General features: G+C 37.7%; 1 protein-coding gene across 3 annotated transcripts in view; it reads right to left on the bottom strand.

Annotated features, from left to right (window-relative positions):
- PTPN12 (protein tyrosine phosphatase non-receptor type 12) overlaps positions 1–21342 on the bottom strand; it is a 70618-nt gene that overhangs the window by 6780 nt on the left and 42496 nt on the right. For all 3 annotated transcript variants that reach the window (XM_042018439.1, XM_042018436.1, XM_042018437.1), the window contains exons 8-13: positions 21184–21326; positions 19727–19793; positions 19084–19161; positions 18895–18993; positions 9617–9702; positions 1211–2175 (exon numbers count right to left, since the gene is read on the bottom strand). In XM_042018439.1, the coding sequence (XP_041874373.1) occupies positions 1211–2175; positions 9617–9702; positions 18895–18993; positions 19084–19161; positions 19727–19793; positions 21184–21326 (1438 nt within the window). The remainder of the gene's footprint in view (positions 1–1210; positions 2176–9616; positions 9703–18894; positions 18994–19083; positions 19162–19726; positions 19794–21183; positions 21327–21342) is intronic.

Raw genomic sequence — 21342 nt, 5'->3', positions numbered from 1 at the left:
TTGTCCTGTGTTTACATATAATGTCACAATCTACAGATACAATTCACAATACGTATAGATCTATATCAAGATCTATAGAAACAGATTGTTTTTAAGGCTGCAAAACAGTTCACATCTCTGGATATATGACTTTTGGTGAACATTTAGTTCACAAAGCTGGTATTTTCAATTCAGCTGGTTCTGCATCTTGCATCATACACTGAGCCTCATTTCACTTCAGAAATTCATGAAGTCTGCACAGGCTCCTGAGGTGAGGCCATCACTGTAAGCAGCTCCAAGCACAAGAGTCTGAGCTGAATCCAGAAGTTCATGCTCTTCCTTCAGCTCCACAGCCTTACTTCTTGTTTTGTTGGGCTTTGCTCAAGCAGTTACTGAGACCTAATCTACTCTTCCCAGCTCTGTGCTCCATCTGCTCTTAAGTGTGCCAGCCTGACTGAAATCTGTACCCGTGTGTTTTGGGACCCTTTTGCCTTCAACAAACAACGTTCTAACTTGAAAATGTTAGAACTTGAAACTTTCACCAAAAAAAATTCAAAAAAAGTAGTAAAAGATAAAAAGCCACTAAATAATTTTCGAAGTGCTAATAAAGCATAACATGGATGTTTAGATGAACAGCCGTATTAGCTTGTCACCCCCAGCCATGTACAGAAAAAGAGGAAAGCACAGCTAAATATTTACAACACTGTTAAAATGCAGGAGCCAAATCATGAGCAACTTCAAAGACCAACACAGTGAATTAGGTTACATCTACATTTTTAGGAACAGCACATCAACCAATAAGCATGAAATTGTTATGTATTTGCACAAGCCTGTTGAAAATGCTTTGACTAGTCAATCCCCAATTATTATAGACACTTCCATGAAACTGGGTGTAGAGAAAAAATATGCACCAAATAATAACATAGAAACCTACAATTACACACAAACCTACAGGAAGGCATTATAAATAAAGCATTAAACAAATGTTCACAATAAAGCTCACAGTACAGCTTTTGAAGCAGCTAATCATGGTCTGTAGTACCTTACACCAAAAACAGCTCACATGCAATTTGAAAGCTGTTAGGAAAAGAGTTGTGCCCTCTCTGAAGCTGCCATACTGCATTGATTAAATTTACATTTAGAAAATTGCGTTGCAAAGAAATTTGTGTTGTCCAATTCCACAGATGCAGCTAGATAAAGAGCAGCACTTCTGAACCTCAATGAAACCTACCTTTGCCATCTTCAGAACATGTTACAGCTGTTAAGTCTTGCCTAGCAATAGACATTGGCAATACTTTTCTGGCAGAAATGTTTTCAGTATTAGTGGCAGCAGAGACTGTGGCACTTGCGGTTGACACATTGGACGCGCTTTTGCTCATGGCTCCGTCAAAGTTCATCTCATCCGTGTCAGAATCATCTGAATGGAGAGGATTAGTAAAACAGAGGGGTGCTCGAACAGAAAGAGGAGTATGATCAACAGTATCACTGGAAGGATGTTCAACTGGGGTGTTTGATACTAGAGAGAGAGTTTTAACACCGTGACACAAGGTGTCTGAAGACAACTCTTCAGACACGGACGTACGCAGTGCATTTTCAGGCCCATGTAGTGACCATGTGGCGTGTCCCTTTTCTGCCAGAGGCAGACGATCTGGTCTGGGTGGGTTATCAGACACCTGCTGACTCTGCAGACTTTCTGGTGAAGGTATTAAGGCTGTATTAGACTGTGGCACGCTGTATTCCATACATGAGTTTTGAGGAGCATCTACAAATGAATCCCCTGAAATCTGTTCCTGTGGCTTAAAGTTCTTATCAATTACACAGGATGACACAGGCTTAATTTTAATTGCATGTCCCCTGTTCAACAGGGAGTTCCCATCAAAGCTTCGTGGTCCCTCCTGAAGAGGTACCTTCTTGATCTCAAAACTTAAGTTGCGCTCCAGCCTCTTCTCTGCGTATTCGCTGGGTTCATTCTTCCCTGAATGTTCTGTGGACTTATTATAATTCTCGTTGAGGTCTGTTGAATGCTCTGATGAAACCATGTGCAAAACTGGCTTTGGATGGTATCTGTCATTGTCCTGCCACACCGTAGTGACTGTTGGATAAGCCGATGGGGGAGATGGTGTTAGGATTGGTGGTACTGGCTGAGGCTCTGGAGGCTGCAAGATTTCTTCTTTAGCATCTCCTTCTACAAGGCAACTGCAAAACAACCAAAACACAATTGTCTGAATTTTCTGGATTTTGACAAGATTTTAGATACCTATCCATCTCCTTCTGCAGTAGTTAATGCTGTCATACCAATATCAAACTCCACACGGAGGTTCCACTGCACACAGACAATGGTTATAGAATATGACTAGTGGGGCAGGCAAGAATTAAGTCAACACACTCAAAATGTCTTTCAGAATATCACAAAGACATTCATTCAGGCCACAACTAATCCTCACTAATAGCTCAAAGATTGCTCACATCCTTTCCCAGAAGTGTTTTTTCAACAGCGCTGCAAGACAGGCCCTCTTGTGGCAGCATTTCACTACATTTTTCCTTAAGTGGCTCAGAGAAACTTGACATATGGAATTCAAATTTCAATAAAGCCAAGAAAGATTTCTTAAAAAAAAAAATCCTTCAGCCCACTTAACACTGAATATCTTCCTTCAATTTTACTTTTCTGCACATGCCCGAGAGGATTTTATTTTTACATTTGTGTATTTAATAGTCTCTGCATAGTCGCAAACCAAATTTAGCCGACATGAGGTACATCCAACATAAAAAATATTCACAGTAGAATATATGATCCAAATCACAGTGCATATTAGTGAGACCACATCACTTATAACTGCAGTTCACGTCAAGCTACTTACAAGAAGTTCTTCAAGCATATGGTAGATTAGATGCAGAGTAGTTGACTACAAACATTTATGCATACCTGATGAAGGCATTTTTATCATTTCCATTCCTTTAAAAATCCAGGAGGACCTGGACAAGCTCGAGAGGTGGGCCCATTAGAACATCATCAGGTTCAACAAAGCCAAGTGCAAGGTGCTGCACCTGGGTTGGGGCAGCCCCCAATGTCCACATAGGCTGGGGATTGAACAGAACGAGAGCAGTCCTGTGCAAAGGACTTGGGGGTGCTGGTGGAGGAGAAGCTGGACATGACCCAGAAGTGTGCGCTCACAGTCCAGAAACCAACCGTGTCCTGGGCTGCATCCAAAGCAGAATGGCTAGCAGGTGGAAGGAGGGAATTCTACCCTGCCTCTATACTCTGCTCTCATGAGACCCTCCAGCATAAGAAGGACCATAAAATTGCACAAGAACTCTGTCTACAAGAGAAAGGCATCAGACAGGCTCTCATTATTTGTCTGCATGCCACAAGACAAGCAAAATCAAAGTAACACTATTGGCTCCCATACTTCCAAACCATGCCTAAGAAGGACTCAGCCAGTACAAATTCTTGACACTATCATGACATATAGGAAAAAAACCTAAAACAAAAAAGCCCAGGGTCTGTCTCACAATTGAGTCTTGTAGAGAACTAAAAGCACACCTGACTTGGGACAGGCTACAGCATGTGTTTCACCCTTGTGACTTTGTTAGTACCAAGCGATAAGCAGTATGGGTTGAAGAATCAAAATCTTTATACAAGGGATTCCCGTACTAAAGAGAACCATTTGGATTCTCAGTTTGTGAAAATCCTAACCCCCTGAAGTACTGCAAGTTTCCCAGCTTCCAAATTATCTTCTAAAAGTTTCTGTATCTTTGTATCTGGAAAACCCCAGATTCCCTTGCAGTTCTGGGTGACCTCTTCCATTTTCTGCCTGACTCCTGTCACAAAGAGTTGGGCCTCAAATTCCTTCTCTTCCTCTCCTCCCTCCACTTGTATATTGCTGTTTTTCTTTACGTTAGAACAGGAGGAATACAAAGCACATCAATGCAATTTAACAGAAGTAATTTAGGAACTCTCACCTGTAGATGTTGTTGAAAAATGAATAAGCTTGAGAGTAAGCTGTTTGCCTGAAGTAGTAAAGATAAGACAGGAAAGGGGGGGATGTAAGTCTTGCTCCAATTTAATACACACTAAGGACAGGAGAATTCCCTCCTCTTGGATTTCTCTCCTCTGTTCCGAATGGGGGAGGGGAACACGGGGAGGGAGACAGTGAGTGCACTTGCACAAATGTTTACATGCCCTCTTTTACCAGTAGTGATGCTCATCAGTAATCTCCACTAAATCCTCCTACTGAAAATCATGGTTTTCCCTTATTGACCTGATTTTCCTGACCCAGCGTTGTTTGCAATCAGCAAAACTAATTTCTTATCTGGTACAGACCTAACATTAACCATTACAATTAGCTAAAGGAGCAAATTAGCATTAAACTAGATATAACAAGGTTATAGTCACCCCAAGACAGTCCACGATACCAGTCAAAATTCATTAAGTTCTTTACCAATTACAATGAAATCATTCTACCCTTTGATCCACTGGTAAACAGAGCCCCAGGTGTATTCAAACACTTCCCTTAGATGTATCCATAGAACTGATGATACAGGAAATGCTGCACAAATCAGCAACCCAAAAGCTGATTAAACAACTTCCTCCTGTACAGAACTACTACAACATTCCCCATTACGTTTGAAGTTAAATGCCATTCCTTCACTCTTAAATGAGAGCTTACAGTGAAGAAGTTAGAAGTTACTTCTGAAAATCATTCTTCGCATTATTAATATTGAAGGATATCTGTCCTCAGCAACTGAGATGCCCAAATAGCATTCTAATGTATTTTTTCTCTTTAAATTAGGAAACATGCCACTAGGTAACATTTTTTCCATTTTACTGACATTTTTAATATTACTATTTCACATGTTCTGCATTGCAAATAATGTTTTTGTCTGTTTCTACACAGCAGAAATATTAGGATATGTACACATTCAGAAGATCTCTGTTTGGCAGTAGTTTTTTCTAAAACTCTTGTGAATCTTGGGTATTTTGGGCTGCTGCATAATGCTGTCTTTGGGCATGTCCCTCAACAGCTGTGCTCCAGAGACATTTCTGCCCCCAGAGGCAGAAAACTATCTGAACATGAACTACTAATACTATTGGAAACAACAGGAGGCAGTAAAACCAGCTTAATTTAAAATACCAGGAAACTAACAGAAAGAGGAATTTGAGACAGAAAAGAGTCAGTGAACCAAAGAAAGCCAGGCCATTCAAGTAAGAGAAGTAAGCTTTCCTGTATTAGACCTTTAAATAAACACATACGTTTGCAAAATCTCACTGTGTGATAAAAAAAATAGAAAGCTTTGTCATGACTCAGCCTTGAAGTGCCTCTTCAGATACAACTGCTCCTGATTATCTTGGAATGCCACTACCTCGGCACTTCCTCATTTACAGCTGGATATGGAATGTCCCTGGGTGATCAAGGCAGCTTTTTCATACACTTTTACTGCCACACAGCCTGAGCAACTGGGGCAGTGCCCTAGTGCCAGTGGCTTCTCAGGTGTCAGGTAAACCATGAATTAGGCAATAACAACTTTTTAAAATTATTTGTCATAGTAACAATTGCACACAATTTGTCAATTTGTACTATGATTTGTCAGAAGAAAAAAGCCTTACCACAGCTTTCCACCAAAAATGTATACATGAAAAAAGCCATTTATTGCTTTCTCTGCAATACATTACAAATTTTTAGAATGTTTTAAAATCTAAGCCATTCTACTCCTAATGGAAAAGAGCTATATTATTAAAACTGTGCACAATAGGTTCAGATTTAAATGAAACTTGGCCAGTGTTCAAAAGAAAAAAGCCTTAAGTAATCCATGGTTATTCTATGCAGCATACTGTAGGGTGTTTCAAATAAAAGAGAGTGATGCCAAGGTCATGGAATGCAGCTGCTATGAGCAACCAAAAATAGATAGCAAGCTCTACATCCTCCCTAATAATTAAAATAGGAAAATTAAACTCAACATAAGCAGGCTGAAGCTAGACAACCACATTATTCTACTTTAGCATTAAATCACTGCCATCCACGTGAAAGAAAAGCTGCAGTCCAGTGAGTGAAGTTGTTGCAAATGTACTACAAATAATTTATATAAAAGTACAATGAATTCATAAAAATAACCAACTGGTGAATTTATCTTTTAAAATTTACTTAGCAAGGCTTTTTGGCTTTTTTTGATTGTGGCATACAAATTAGAGACAGCTCACTAAGAAGGAACACCCATCAATGAGTTTTATCTTAGCTTTGCAGGAGATGCAAAGAGATGGTTTGCAGGGCTTGAAGTGAAACAGAATAACACATAACCCTGGAAATGTATCATTAGACTTAAGTTCAAAGAGAATCTGATGAGAAGTTAAACTGCTGCAGTATTTCACCTTTTCTCCTTCAGACAGCAGCACGTAGCTCTTCATTACACTGCATACGAAGAAGCTGTTACATTATCTTTGCTTTTTGTGATTTTGTTTAAGTTTATGCTTTGATTTCAAACTGCATTTGAACTGGAAAATAAAAAACTTTTTGCAACCAAACCTGACTAAAATAAACCACCTCTTTTTCCAAATACTTTAGAAGCAACTACTAAGCACACAAATATTTCAAGGACTAATACTTAAAAGGTATTAAGGTGCTCCCTCTGAATTCTGATGCATCGGTCATGCAAAATCAAGTACAGTCCTAAACTGTAAATTTAAAACTTAGGGGTTTTGCAGTCTTCTATCTAACAAAGTTAAACCTTACTTATGTCCTCTTCCTACCTTAACCTGAAAATAATTAAAACATGTCTAACAAAGGCTTTCCATCCCCTCAAGTCCTCTAAAGAAAGGTGACTTTTACAAGAATTGATCATCAACTGCCAAGCCAAGCAATTTATGGAATAAAGTGCTGATGTATGCACTAATGAATTGTTCTTGTTTACCTCTGTAATAATCAAGGAGTAATATTAGAATTTTTTTAATGTTGACATCAAATGGAGAGAGACATTAAGCTAAATTCCTACACTCACATATTGTACAGCAAGTTTAATTACATTAAAGCATCACAAGGTGATAAAAGACTGGAAGGCAATACAATTCCAAAACCTCTGCAAAAAAAGTAGAGCTAGATGCTTCATGGTGAGCTAAGTAAATAAAATACAAATTTAATATCAATTTAATATCTATAGCCTAAAGATACTTGTAACTTCCAAGAAGAAAAAGACATAAAAGCAGCCTAGAAAGTATTACTCCTTCCCCAGTACATGCCCAGGCCAAAGCAAGTACTAAAAGGATTAATTATACCTCTCTGAGTAAGCTCCCTACCTTGCATGGTAAAAGTCTTTAATGACATCTCATCCTTAGCACAGACATGAGAGTTTACATGATATTAGCTGCACTTTCAGAGGAAGAGATCTTCAAGTTTAAAGAAGATACTGAGATGATTTCATGACAATATCACAAACAGAACAAGAGAGTGAGAAAGCCACCTTCACAGAAAAATTCTGCCATGTCCTGAGCGGTTAGCCAGAGGAAAGGGCTGCAGAGGAGACGTCACCATCATCCAGCAGACTAGAGGCCATCAGAAAAAAATTAACAGGCATCATAAACTTTACTGTCTAAGCAAACATGGCTCAGTCTGGTAACAATATGGAAAACAACCACCCTGAGGCCAAGGAATAAAAACCAACTTTTCTCCTGCTCAGTCAGGATCATCTCAGGCAAGTTCATCTGAAACCAAGCTGGCCTACAGTATTCTGCTCTATCAGTCCCTATAGCCCTTTTTGCTTTAGAAAACAAAGCAAATGTTAAACCTTCCCATAAAAAAAATGCAGCGTACTTTACTAAGTACACATTCTGAAGCCATCTACAACACAGAATATAAAGAATTTAAAAGCCTGCTTTCTTTTCAAAAATAGTAGCTTTAGCAACTTGCTTGTAACTTCTTCAGAGACAGTGCATGTAAAACTCAAGTACACATTTGGCTGGCAACATAAAAATGTTGCCTTCAGCATATGGGGATTAAATTAGAATGTTTCACTGATTCTGCTTTCCCATCCTCCCCAGGAAAAGGATGTTAACCTATGCCAAAACATCCACAGTACACAAAACCTGGCTCTATGTCCTGACTGAATCAGGCTGTAGATTTGTAAAATTATCCCCCACATCAAGAAAAAAACATGCTCATTAGTGGGTATTTTGAGCAGATGTGACTAATAGCAAATAAAGTCTTTCCTCAGAAGCATCTTCCAGGAGGGGTTTAATTAATTGTTTTTCAAAAATAATCTCCATTTTAGAAAGACAACAGCTTTGCTAAAAGCTTCCATTTACTCACCTCTAAGAAACCAATCTGCCTGCCAGTGCTGGCAGATGGGAAAGTATGAGTTTATGGAAACAGGCCCAGAAAAACCCCAGGCTTTAAGGGGAGATTAAAAGATTTTAACTAAATGCAGCAAGTAAAGAACAATGCAGTGCAGATAAGACAGATGTGTGCTTAAACATGAATTATGTGAATTATACACATGTTAATATTACATGAATATATAAAAATGATAAAACCTAAGGTACACCTACGATTATTTCAAGGAACATTAGTAAGGAAATTACCTGTTAGACAGAAATCATATTTCTAAGCTCAGTGATGAAGTTTCAAGGACTTGGAACTCATCATGAACACAGGTTAACTAACTCCTCTGTCATCATCTTAATCTACATAATTGAATACAATCACATTACCATCAATCCAAATAAGGTAAAAAATGTGTTGCCTACATAGCACCAACCATGTAATTTGTTTGTAAAAAGCCCCAACTCACTTCCATCTCTTTCTTTCTTTATTTTAAAGGAATTATACTTATAACTAAATGTTATGCAAGAATATCAGCTGGCTGGCGGTTTGTTGTGTCATTCTATAACTTTAGGAAGTCCAAGCACTCGCCTTATGTCTATTTAACTACAGGCAATGTAACACCTGCCAATGTAACACTATAGGCAAGATCACCTGCCAAAGGCCCCTATAAGCCCTTCACAAGCCAGCTGGGGGGCTTGGACACCTAGCTCAGGAGAGTTGTTTCTTTAGCTGTCTTAACACTTGGGTTGGGTACCCATTTTAGGCTGATGAATCTGTTGGTTCAGATTTAGTTTTGGCTTCTGTAAAGCTATGTCTATGCATTTTAAGAGCTGGAGAAGATTTTCTTTTTCCTCTGCTGAATTAAAGGACTGGTGAGACCAATTCTTCTCAATAATATCAGCATTTGGTTGCTATACTTTAGTCAAAAGCAGTACTTGTCTGAGATTTTTCTGGAATACATGGGTATGTTCCACTATGGTTTTGTCTCCAAAAATGAGGGTTCAGTCATTATTTGAGTCCGTTTTAAGTTTGTTTTGCTATATCACCTAGCAGAATTAAAACACAAGTAGATCTAACGTATCTGACTAGTAAAAGTGTATGCTTGTGTACTCACAGATAATCATTGCAAGGTTGGTCTATTTAAACACAGACTTCACAAAGATATTGTAGCTTATATTTAGAGTCAATCACAAGACTCCTATTTACATTATGTAGATTTCTATTTATAAACACAACATATTCATCTTAAGTCTTTAAGGTATCAGTAGCTTTATTTTACTTTTTATTAATCATTCAGCTTAGAATAGCGTATGAACACAGTTAACTACCTGCGGGTCCTTGGAGGCTTTGGTGGAGGAGAATCCTGTTTCTCAGCATCTGAAGAACTGACAGCATTTTCTGTATTATTTTCATCCTGATTAAAAGAAAAAAGGGTATTTTTACTCATGGCTGTAAAGCTGATACATACTATATTTGAACTGTAAGGCCCAAAGATCTGTAATGACACTTTGCAATAATATATAACAATATGACCTATTTTTGGCTATCATCTAGAGATCACTTTCAAAACTCTTCTAAAATGCACAATTTTTTTTTTTCTTGTGTATCCAACTTCAAATTTTTCTGACTGAAGATTTCTGTCTGCTTTCCATTGAACAATCCATTACAGAAAATACTCAAAAACTGATCTTTCTTTAGCAGAGCAAGCTCTCATACACCTTCCCAATTAGTCATGTTGAATAATTAAATTAATAATTGGATAATAAAGCATTTATTTTCCAGTCAGTCTGATTATTTTTACTTGTACAATCACTCCAACGAAGATAAGACTAATCTACAGCATAGTAAGAAAATGAAAAGGATCTTACCCACTTGTCACCTAATGCATCAATCTAAAATACTTTCAAATAATCTCCCATTTGTGTACAAGAAAGTTTAATTTACTCAGCAAAGCATATAGATTTTAATTTCACTTTAGGACCATAAATATAAAAGATACATTTTATATATGCATGTATTTATAAATCCATACACACTTACATGTATATACATGTAAAATATTGTTGTGGGTTAGCCCTGGCAGGCAGCTAAGCCCCACAAAGCCACTCTCACTCTCATTTCTCCACCCCAACCCTGGAAGGGAAAGAGGAACTGCAGGAAAATTCATGGGTCAAGACAAAATTGTTTAGCAGGCAAAGGAAAAGTGGGAGGAGATAAAAAGAAATCAAACAGGCAATGCTGAAGCAATCACTCATAACCTTTCACAGGTGGGCCTTTGCCAGTTCCTGAAACATGGTTCAGCAATAGCTGCAGCATTAGTTACAAACAACCATCAGCACTTTTTTCACCACAAATCTAAAACACAGTACCCCGAGAGTGGCTATGAACAGTATTTAACTACATCCCAGCCACTCAGCAAAAATAAGGAAAAATCAAACCAGAACATGCACCAGTCTAGACATACCATTTCCAAACGTGTGCCACAGCCAAAGACCCAACAAAATCAAGGAGGAGCTTAGTGTTATCTTAACTTTAATGTTTATTTTACCTAAAGGCTTTTCTTGCAGGAGTTCTCTTTTGAAAAGCAATGTTAAAAAGAACAGCAAACATCCCAAATCGGTGTAATACATTTCAAAGCACAGTATTACGCTCAGGAATAGGGTCTGCTATCTGCCAGCCTACCTGCTGAGACTGGTGACAGAGACTGACCTTCAGTCTTACAGAACAAAAGGGAATTCCCTGTTAAATTTCTGCTTCAGACAGACAGCTGCATTTGAAAGCAGTGAACAATTTTTGCTTTGGCAGATAAACTATAAGTTGCCTCAACAGTTAACTAACCTCACTTAAATTTAGATTAATTAGTTATATGTTTTAAATTTCCATTACTTGTCTTAAAAGTTACCATACCACTGTTGGCTACTGTGAAGACTCTATTATCAAATCCTATTCCTCAGTGTACTAAGTGGAGCTTTACCTGTGAAGAAAAAAATTAAATCTTTTTGATCTTTCTTACTGTTTTTCCCTAGCTGCCCCCATTGACTTGCTGTCAAATATAATATTGCACAAGTACTCCAGCAGAAATACCCTATTGTTCCTTAATGAACAGATTGTGTTAGCCCTTTGAGGGAAATTGCACAGGGAGGTCATTGTCCTGCTGACCACTAGCTGTAACTATCAGGGGTTTTTTGGTGTAAGATTCAATCAGCAGATAAAAGCCACTCTCATTTAAATGAACACAACTGAAGCTCCCACTTCAGTCAATCAAGGTTGGTTGGTTTTCATAGAATCATAGAATGGTTTCTGTTGGAAGGGACCTTCAAAGGCCATTTAGTCCACACCTCCCTGCAATAAGCAGGGACATCTTTAAAAAGATCAAGTTACTCATAGCCCTGTCCAAGCTGGCCTTGAATGTTGTCAGGAATGCCAGGATGGGGGCATCTACAGCCTCTCTGGGCAACCTGTTCCAGTGTTTCATCACCCTCATCATAAAACATTTCTTCTTTCCATCTAGTCTGCCTGTACCCTCTTTTAATTTAGAACCATAACCCTCTGTCTTACTGCAACAGGCCCTGCTAAACAGTCTGTCCCCATCTTTCTTATAAGCCCCCTTTAAGTACTGCAAGGTCACAGTAAGGTCCCCGTGGAGCCTTCTTTTCTCCAGGCTGAACAATCACAACTCTCTCAGTCTGTCTTCATAGGAGACCTGTTCGTGCTCTGCTCACTCTGTGTCCCTCCTCTGGTCTTGCTCCAACAGGTCCATGTCCTTCCTGTGCTGGGGGCCCCAAAGCTGGATACAGTACCCAAGGTGGGGTCTCACAGGCATGGAGTAGAGGGGCAGAATCACCTCCCTTCACCTGTTGCCCACGCTGCTTTGGATACAGCTATTGACTGGGGAAAAACATGAATGTGGGTTGTTTTTTTAAAAAAAATTAGTATGTCTGCAATGGTTTGCATCCAGCTTTGAGGTTCCCAGCACAGGAAACATTACCATGGGGCATGAACTTCCAACCCAGTCTCCTCTCAAATATGTGAAAAAAGCAATTTTCTACTTTTTGACATCAGGTAATGGGTGACAATATGGATCATTTTGCCCTTAACAAACATGGACATTAGGCAGAGGACCATTTTGAAGGCTGGTGCCAAAGATGCTGAGGCTCCCAGTATTCAACAATAAACTCTGTTTCATGCTCAATGGCTGTGTTGTGTTCCTTCCCACTTCCCCAAGTTGTGCAATGCAAACTGAATTTCTCCCATATGTATTCTTTACTATGGATAGCACTAAATGCATTGGTATTGTACTAAAAAGGCTCCCCTTATTCATAAGTACTAACAACCAAAGCTAGAAACGAATGCATCCTAAAGAACTGCACCTTGAGAACAGAGCGAGCTGCTGGCCTTACTTCAGCACCACAGCATATCCCAGTTTCATAAAGCAGAAAGACACCAGAAAGAGGGAGACTCCACAGGAGTTCCTCCCCCTCACCACCTTCTCCATCCTACAACAGATCAGAAAAGTCTCCCAAGTTCAGTTCTACCAGCACAGAAGTTTTCAGGAACACATTTCTTATTTATGCACTCAGTTTTCTAAAGGGTATTGGCAAGGGAAAGGGTGTGCCTGTTGGCTCTAGACTAACTTGTCCAGAAAACAAACCAGCAGCTGCATCTCTGTCCTTCTATGTTTGTAATGTGAAGTGTTTGTGAACAGAATGTTTCCTGAGATATGCTTTTCTCACAGGCAGAAGAAAAAGCTTATTAAAGAAGCTAACATATGTCAAAGCTTTTTAAAACTCCATGTATACAGTAAGAAGCTGTTTCTAGTTGAGACAGGCAGAAGTAGCTGAAAACGCACTGCCATTTTTACTACTGGTAATAAAACTTATGTATAATCCTTTCAAAAATTTATATAAACTTAAATGTCCAAGGCATATACAATCACAGAGTTTACAATTCCTTGGGGGAAAAAAAAAAGTTAAACCCCCAAACAAACAAAACCCAACAAGAAAACCCGCACACACAAAATGGTACTTTTAAATTTAACACCAGAAAAGCCAGTGGTTACCCCAACTTTGTACAACAGGGAAGGCTTCAGGCAGAGAGGTATTCAAAAGTTTTCACTTGCGCATCAGGTTAAACTTCAGATCCATTCACTTAGTTACACTGAATGAAGAGCAAGAATGATTACAGGAATTATTGTCACCAAAAAAAAAGAAAAAGTAGTATTTTGCTACTTTCCTTAATTAGCTCAATGGATTGATGTTTCTGTGAAGGCTTTGTTTACTTTTAGAGAAGTCATTCCCTGTTACTTGTTCTCAGTTCTGTGTTACAAGAAATAGGGAATAACCAGTATTTTGAGTATTTATCACCCTTGAGTGACACCAACTCACAGATTTCCCTGTCATATATCAAAATAAGTGAATAGGCAAACACACAGAAAAACTAGCATGGAGCAGAAACGAGGAAGCTCAGCTCTGAAAGCGAATATAGGGTATCTCACTGGGATGACGGCATCTGTTGAGAAGAGCAGATGGCGGTATTAAGAAAAAGCCTTCCACAGCCTTCCTAAGCACAGCTTATCAACATCAGTCAACACTCCCTTGCTTCTCTAGACAGATGTTGCATTCTCAGGCAGAGCACAATTTTTAAAAGTATCAGCTTAGACAAACCAGGACAACATACGTAGTTCTCAGGGGTCATCATACAGAATAATGTTTTAAAAATGGATTCACACGTGTGCAGTTCACAAAGTGTTCCATGTAGCACCCTGCTTTCTCCCAGAAGACAACTATCCTACTGTGGCAGGCTTCTCACTGCAATGTGGGTAAACAAAAGAATAGGATCTTTCCCCAACCTTTGTGTCTCTACACGTCAAATGCTCAACAGTTCAACTTCCTTGGAGTTACTCCCCTGAGGGAGTAGCAACTGAGATCAAGTGAAAATGCTCAGAGTTCGGAATTTCTAGGTATTCTGTTAAATTGCACATACGTAGACACGTGTGCATATCTACCTATGAAAGACTACATTAACAAATGACAAGACCATAAACTCAAATACCTTGAACTGTAGATCACCCCATGTCTACTAAAATGCAGAGCAATTTACGTTCACGTAGCAATGCAGAGAAACAAGGAATTCTCATGGCAGATGCAGTGTCTGAATCCAGCTTGCTAAGGTAACCCAAACTGTGCTATCAGGTCCCAAGGGTGGGTCTTCCCCCACCTGCTTCCTCCACTGGCTCAATCACCAAACAGAGTTGTCACTAACTTCAAGCAAATAGAGGATCATAGTCTTAGACTGAGATTTCACAGACACTGCCTACCATTCAAAACCTTTTGCCCAGGAACTGCAATTATCATTTTCTTTTGGAACTCACAGTAGAAATATTTAATGTCATTCAGAAGCTTTCTGTACTGGTAAAATATTGGCAAATTTACTGCAAAGACTCCTGCAGAAGTAATCTCATGTTTTTCCTTAAAAGGAATTGAGGCATCTTTTTTGCCCTTATCATAAAGCTGCATGGGAATCACTGAGCATCAGTGGATAAAAAAAGAAATACTTCAGATTGAAATGATGCACTCAAGTGACTCAGATTAAATAAAACATTCCAACAGAGGAAACAAGACAAATATCTCAGAAGAAATATAGGATTTTTTAGAATGCTGTGATGACAAAAAATATCCTTCCAAACTGCCAAACAGCAAAGAGAATATGAACAGCAAAGTCTTTTCAATTACAGTTTCTAAACCATTAATGTTTCAAATAACAATATTCTTCTTACAGCAGCTGATTCCTCCATGACTTCTAAAAGTGCAGTCAACCACAGCAACAGAACTCTGTCACTTTTACAGCACGAAATGGAAGAGGTACTGGAGAGTACTAGCAGTGCCAGATTTTGGAGAAAGTGTTTATTAACACAAGCTCCTACTCATGGATAAGGGCAAAACAAGGACTTGCAGTCCTGTAACATGCTTGGTACTGTCAAGAGACAAAATTCAACAAGAAATATTTTTGAAGAGATAGTGAACTTGGTCGTTTGTCTTTTAAACAATTTTCTTTTTCTGACTCCCAAACAGAACATCCAACTTGATGAAATTCCATATGATTCAGACTTTCCAAGACAGCTACAGTTCACTTCAGCTCATGAAGAACCTTCTCAAATAACTCATGAAATATTTTACTGATACAAATCTGACTGATATCTTATCAGATGACCAAGACTAATGATCTCACATATATTTCAAAGCTTCCAAACACAACACCAAGTGTAATATTTTCATAGCAGTACTAACAAAGCCAATGATGGTGAGAAGCACAGCTACTGACTTGAAATACATGACAATATGGTCAAGAATTTCAGTGGGAAGGGCTTCAATCCAAGACTCTGTTCCAATTTCTTTGGTAACTTGAAAGTACTTAAGTGGGGGAGGGGAATAGTTCTGATTATCAAATTTAGCATCTGAATTCTTTTCTTATCACAAAAAAATGGCTCTTGAGCAGCAATTCTTCACCCTGAATTTAGCTGCTGTGGGGTACTGTAGAAAAGTATTGGTATGTGAGCAGAGCTTTTCTTATTTCATTTCATTTAAATACTTAGTATTATTTGAAACATTTGTAGTTCTACACATTCACAATATGTGTAACTATATGGTAAAAATATACATTTACTACATTAAAGCACATCATGTATGCATTTTTTACATGGTTTCGAAACTATCAAATCCTAGTGGAAATTCTAACCCTGTCATAAGTCTGTTTTCAAACACTGCATGCCTTGCTGTTGACTTTTTACAGTATTGTTCCAGTCAAGGCAAAGCTGGCAAGTTCACAGGAACACACGTTCAGGATTGTGTCTGAGCTACTTCCCCATGAATACTGCCACTTGCTGCCAATCAGATTAACCTTTTACTGGGATCTTACTGGCAAGCCCTGCTCACAGAGCCTCTGGAACTCAACCCATTTCAAACACTGCTTGAAATGAGAACAGCAATTGGGAAACAAAACCATGAAACCAACCCTACAGAGCACTCCAGCTCTTCACAATATTATCAAAACAAAATAAATGACACATTTCCTCTTCAGCCCAGTAGCATCTTCTACTTAACAAATAGTAATATATCCAACATAGGCACATGAATTTTATTTGGAATTGTTTTCACTGGACATAATTAAACCATTCACATTATGATGATTTCATAGTTGCTGTAGCATCTGCAGGCAGAATAACACCTGTGAAGGAGCCTTAGAATATTACATTGTATTTAATAAAGTTTTTTTGAAAACTTCCTGCCTCAGAATTAGTTTTTTAACCAAGATGAATCCCAGAATGTTTGTCTGTTTTTTTAAAAGAAAACAAACTAGAACATTTCTGGAGAAATTCAGACATTATATACGACAGGTGCTACATAACACCCCTGGAGGCAAAAAGGGAGCTTTGTCAGAATAACAAAAACACTGTCTCAAGTGAGCTTCAAAGTTTTGAGAATCAGGTTAAAACTACGAGAAAATATTTAACTGGACATGTGAGGTTTCCCTTATATATTTGAAACAGAAGCTAAGCCTATACCAGTTAACTCCTTGCAGGCAAATTTTCTAACAAATGGAGAGTAGCAAATTTAAGTACCACATTTTTAGATACAGAAACTCTTCACCTCTGAGACTTTCTTCCCTCAACCTTCCTGCAGAATTATTCAAGCAACAATAGGAAGAAGCATCATTTCCCAACACAAAATGGGCTGTGCCTAGTCAGACGAAGATTTACTTCGCTCTGCTTCCAGCAGTGACCAAAAGGGAACTTCCAGGGAAGAATAAGATCAGAGCAGGCATACAAGGATCCTTCCCCAGAATGTTTTCCAACAGATTGCAACTCTGGAATTTCATAGGTCAGAGGTTAGTGCAATTCATGGAAGAAGATTCCAAGGTGGTGAGATATTCATCTCAAAGATACAGGCTTTCAAGCTGCAAGAAGCTCTGCAGTTTCATGTTGCATTTTTTATACAAATGTCACTTTTTTATTAAGTCTTTCAGGTGTCCCTGGTATCCCTTAGAAAACATTAATAGGAATCAGTTTTCCATTGTTACTCAGCCTCTGCTCTATCTAACTTCAGCCATTTTTTCTCAGTCTGGCTGTTCTTTAGATGGAGCCTTCCAACACCTTTGATCCTTGTCCAGCTGCTTAATGTTCAAATTCTGTAACATGCTTTTGAGATAAGCAGAGTTGACATGCAGTCAGTAGCCAAGCTGCAAGGTACCCACACAAGGACATTACATTCTCTGCACTTACCAGTTTCCAAGTAACTGCTAAAATGCAACTTCCTTTACAACTTGTTGATGATAAACCAAGATCATCTCCAAGTAAAACTCAAAACTCACACTCCATCAGTGCCTTTTCAGAGCTGGGATTTATCCCTCTCTCACCCCCATGTACATTACCTATCCATTTTCTTTTTGGTCTTGTTTTATTAGTCAGCAAATCCCTCAAGCTGTGCTAAAGACAGCATTGCCCTTGCTACAGACATAGTATCAGGATATGATGCCACAGCCTTACTCATGTTCTGGAATAGGTAAGTAATTTAGTATGTATAGTAACAGGAATAAATAAATAGGAGATTTTTTTGATTCTATATAAGAGCACAGACACAGGTCAGATTTAAGTCAAATAACCAGAAGATCCAGTAGACTGATCTACCTATTATTTTATGATCAAAACTAAAGTAATTAGAAATTACTTCTGTACAAAGCTGATCAATCTGCATATTCCAAATCCTTTCATGCTCATTTCTCAGGAAAAAAAAAAAAAAAATCACAGATCAGCTTAATCAAACCTGTAACAAATAAAAGCAGCCTGCCCTGTCCATATTGCATTTAGTCAACAGGCTTCTTGTCATGACTAAAGACCTCATAAGTACTTAATGAACTGATATAAATTCTTAGGAGTTAGCAGAAGGGTGGATGCCTTTAATCCAAGAATTGAATACATTCTAGACTTCCTAGAAAGCACAGTACAGGACAGCTAAATCCCTGAAATAAATGGGATGCTTGTTAATAAAAGCACATTTAAAATTGCTTCCAGGTATTTCAAAGAGTCCTGAAGATACCACTCATACTGCCTCTAGAGAGCTATAGAATCTACACCAATTAGGTACCGAAGGGACTGAAAATCACTGAACAAACAAAACACAACCCAGGGACAAAGGGTGGTACAGAGTTCTGGACTATGGAAAAGAAAGAATATATTAATCCAAAAAGCCATTTTTCACACAGCAGCCAGCAACAGACAAGAAAATATATCTAAACATAAAAAAAGAGAAAAAACATATAGGGGACATGAAATTTAAAGAAGGACAAAAAGACAGAAAAGTCCCCAAATACTGTGAACACCAATGAAGAATATTTTTTCCATTTTCTTCTCCTTTGTTAAAAGGGTAGAGCATGAAGCTTCCTGACAAAGGCATTTTAAACTTATTTTTCTCTCTCCTAATCTATTTCAATGCAAGCAGTACTTTAAAAAACATGACAACTTAATAAGATCACACCAGTGAACACTTTAAAAACAACTTCATAGGAGAATTTTCATCAGAAGCTAACAGCTACATATGGAAAAGACACCTACCACTCCATCTGCAATCTTCCAGTCTGCACAACTTTCGTATTTTTGCAGTTGCTTTTCAAACAGTTGTGCTATGGCTCGATGGACAAGTTCATACTGCTCCTATAATAAGGTACCAGATAAAAATTAATGCACCAGATCTTTACAAAGAATAATGGTATATTATCACATTCATTTTAAAACAAACTATACCTTTGTCTGCACTGCAGAATGCCTCTGTGTCCTCATTTCCTGTATTAAATTAAATACATTGAATTCTTCAGGTATTTTCTGAAATACAGAAGCAAATTAATTACAATGACATAACTGTCAGAACAACAATACAAAAGCTGTTAAGCTTCAAAAAATAAGTCTAACTTTTATAGGTAAAGCTAATCTGCAACTATTTAATTTTTTTTTAAAGCAACTCAAATTGACATTTGATTTAGACTAGATGAGAGCATTTCAAGTATTTTTAAAATGAGACATCCAATGTCATTAATATGACACTGCAACATTAACGATGCTTCATAACCTAAAAATCCCAGATTAAGTTATCCCTTTAAATCTGAACTGCACGATAAATCAGAGAGACTGAGAAAGTTGGATTCAAAAATCAATTTATATTGAAATATATTTTTTAAAAATTAGAATTTTATAGCAACCTTTTTAGGTAAAAACTTGCTGTCAAAGGAAAGTAAATTCATACTAAAGCATGAATGCAATGAAACGAAACATCCAACCTGTCAAGAGAGTTCCAGAATGTCTTAAACATTTCATATTTTAGAACACTCGGAAGTTCAATCATTGTTATGAAATTACAGATTGTCATAAAACTTCTTTTAGTATTCCTTACCCCAGCTTTAAGCAAATTCCATGTATAATCTATGGCACAGATGGCTCCCGTTCTTCCACACCCTGCACTATGAACATAAACAGCTAGGTGTTAGATATTATTTAAACTTGTTAAAAAACACTATAAGCCTTAAATTTCAAGAGTCCACATTAAAAAAATTATCCAAATCCCTCAAATATCATTTTAATTTAACTCGGCCTGACACTAGTGTCTTAAAAATAAAAAACCAGCAGTGCAAAATGCAGCATCAAATTTTTTAATGCAAGTTTTCATAGCCATTTGGAACTGCAGTCATGAAAGATGCTTCGATGCTGACAATTTTATTGCCTCTTTCTTTTGTCCCACTATTCCCAGTTATTACTGCTTCATCAGGTGTGGTCTTCTCCAAGTTTAATGGTAAATGATGTAAAATGGCAGAACAGAATCCATTTAAAGACTTGCCACATTTTTCTGATTTAGTATCACATCTGTATTTTCTGCTTTTTAGCTAAAAAACATACATCTGAAAGTTTAACAGTGACAGCAAACTATCTTACTTTCCCTAATTGTATGAATTCTTCTATTTTACACATGCAGAGTTATAATTCATGCATATTTATTAGATTACAATTACACTGTTGCAAAGAATCAACACTTACAATTATATTGACATTCAAAAAGAACAGGACAAAGTGAAATAGATTTCAGTGCTAAATCAGTTTTGGTTTCAGACCTCATTTAAAAGTGACAACTCTAAAAAAGAATGCAGCCCTTGAAGAGAATAACTAAGCTCTAAAGAGTTAATGAGCCCCATGAATTTAACATGCCCTGACTTACAAATCTGAATTCAATTTTTCCTGACATAATACATGAACTTCTGCTGCTTTAAAAAGCATTAAAAGCAATAGGCAAGATTTCCAGATAAATTGTCAGAAACTGTCAATTCACCAAAACGTTTTCATGGTAGTTCAGTTTCAACAGTTCTGTTAGCCAAATTTCAGGTCAAGGATGAAACTGTTGTTCAGAAGTGAAGACTTCCCAACTGGAAACTACAGCCTGCTCATTAAAGATCTTTTTTGTCATATTAGAAGATAGAGTTCTTAGTGATGCATGTGTTACATAGTCTCTCCTATTGAGAATGGAGCCTTTACTCCCAAGATGATTTGCAATAATCTTCAAAGTCTGTTTTGTCCTCACGAGGATTTACATCTTAACCACAAAATGGGTTCCCTTTCAAAGGCTCATTCTTTTCTGATTGATACTCTGTCTTAAACTGAAGTAGAAGCAAAATTTCACTGTGGCATCAGTTTTAAGAAAATGAATCCTGTACAATTTTGAATTAAGTTTTGACATGAGAATTTTTTTTACTAAAGTAAATAAATTCTGATTTAGAATCAAAACTAGTGCACCTCATAACAAAAGTCTAGACTTCAAAAAATGAAAATGTTTAAAATTTAAAAGATAAATATATTTTATACCTGCAGTGTATGCAAATAGGAACATCTTCATGTTCCTGGTATTCTCTCATCAAGCTGATCATATCCAGAATAGAATCAAAAGACGAAGGGACATCGTGGTCAGGCCAGTTAACATAATGAAATTGATAGACACTACGAGTCTCCTAAGGGAGAAGCAAG

This window comes from Corvus kubaryi, unplaced genomic scaffold (genome assembly GCF_017639235.1).
Source record: "Corvus kubaryi isolate FWS band 111438036 unplaced genomic scaffold, C.kubaryi_AGA036_p1.0 137, whole genome shotgun sequence".
Lineage (NCBI taxonomy): Eukaryota > Metazoa > Chordata > Aves > Passeriformes > Corvidae > Corvus > Corvus kubaryi.
The sequence above is the reverse complement of the archived record's forward strand: the minus strand, read 5'-3'. Positions and strand labels throughout refer to the sequence as shown.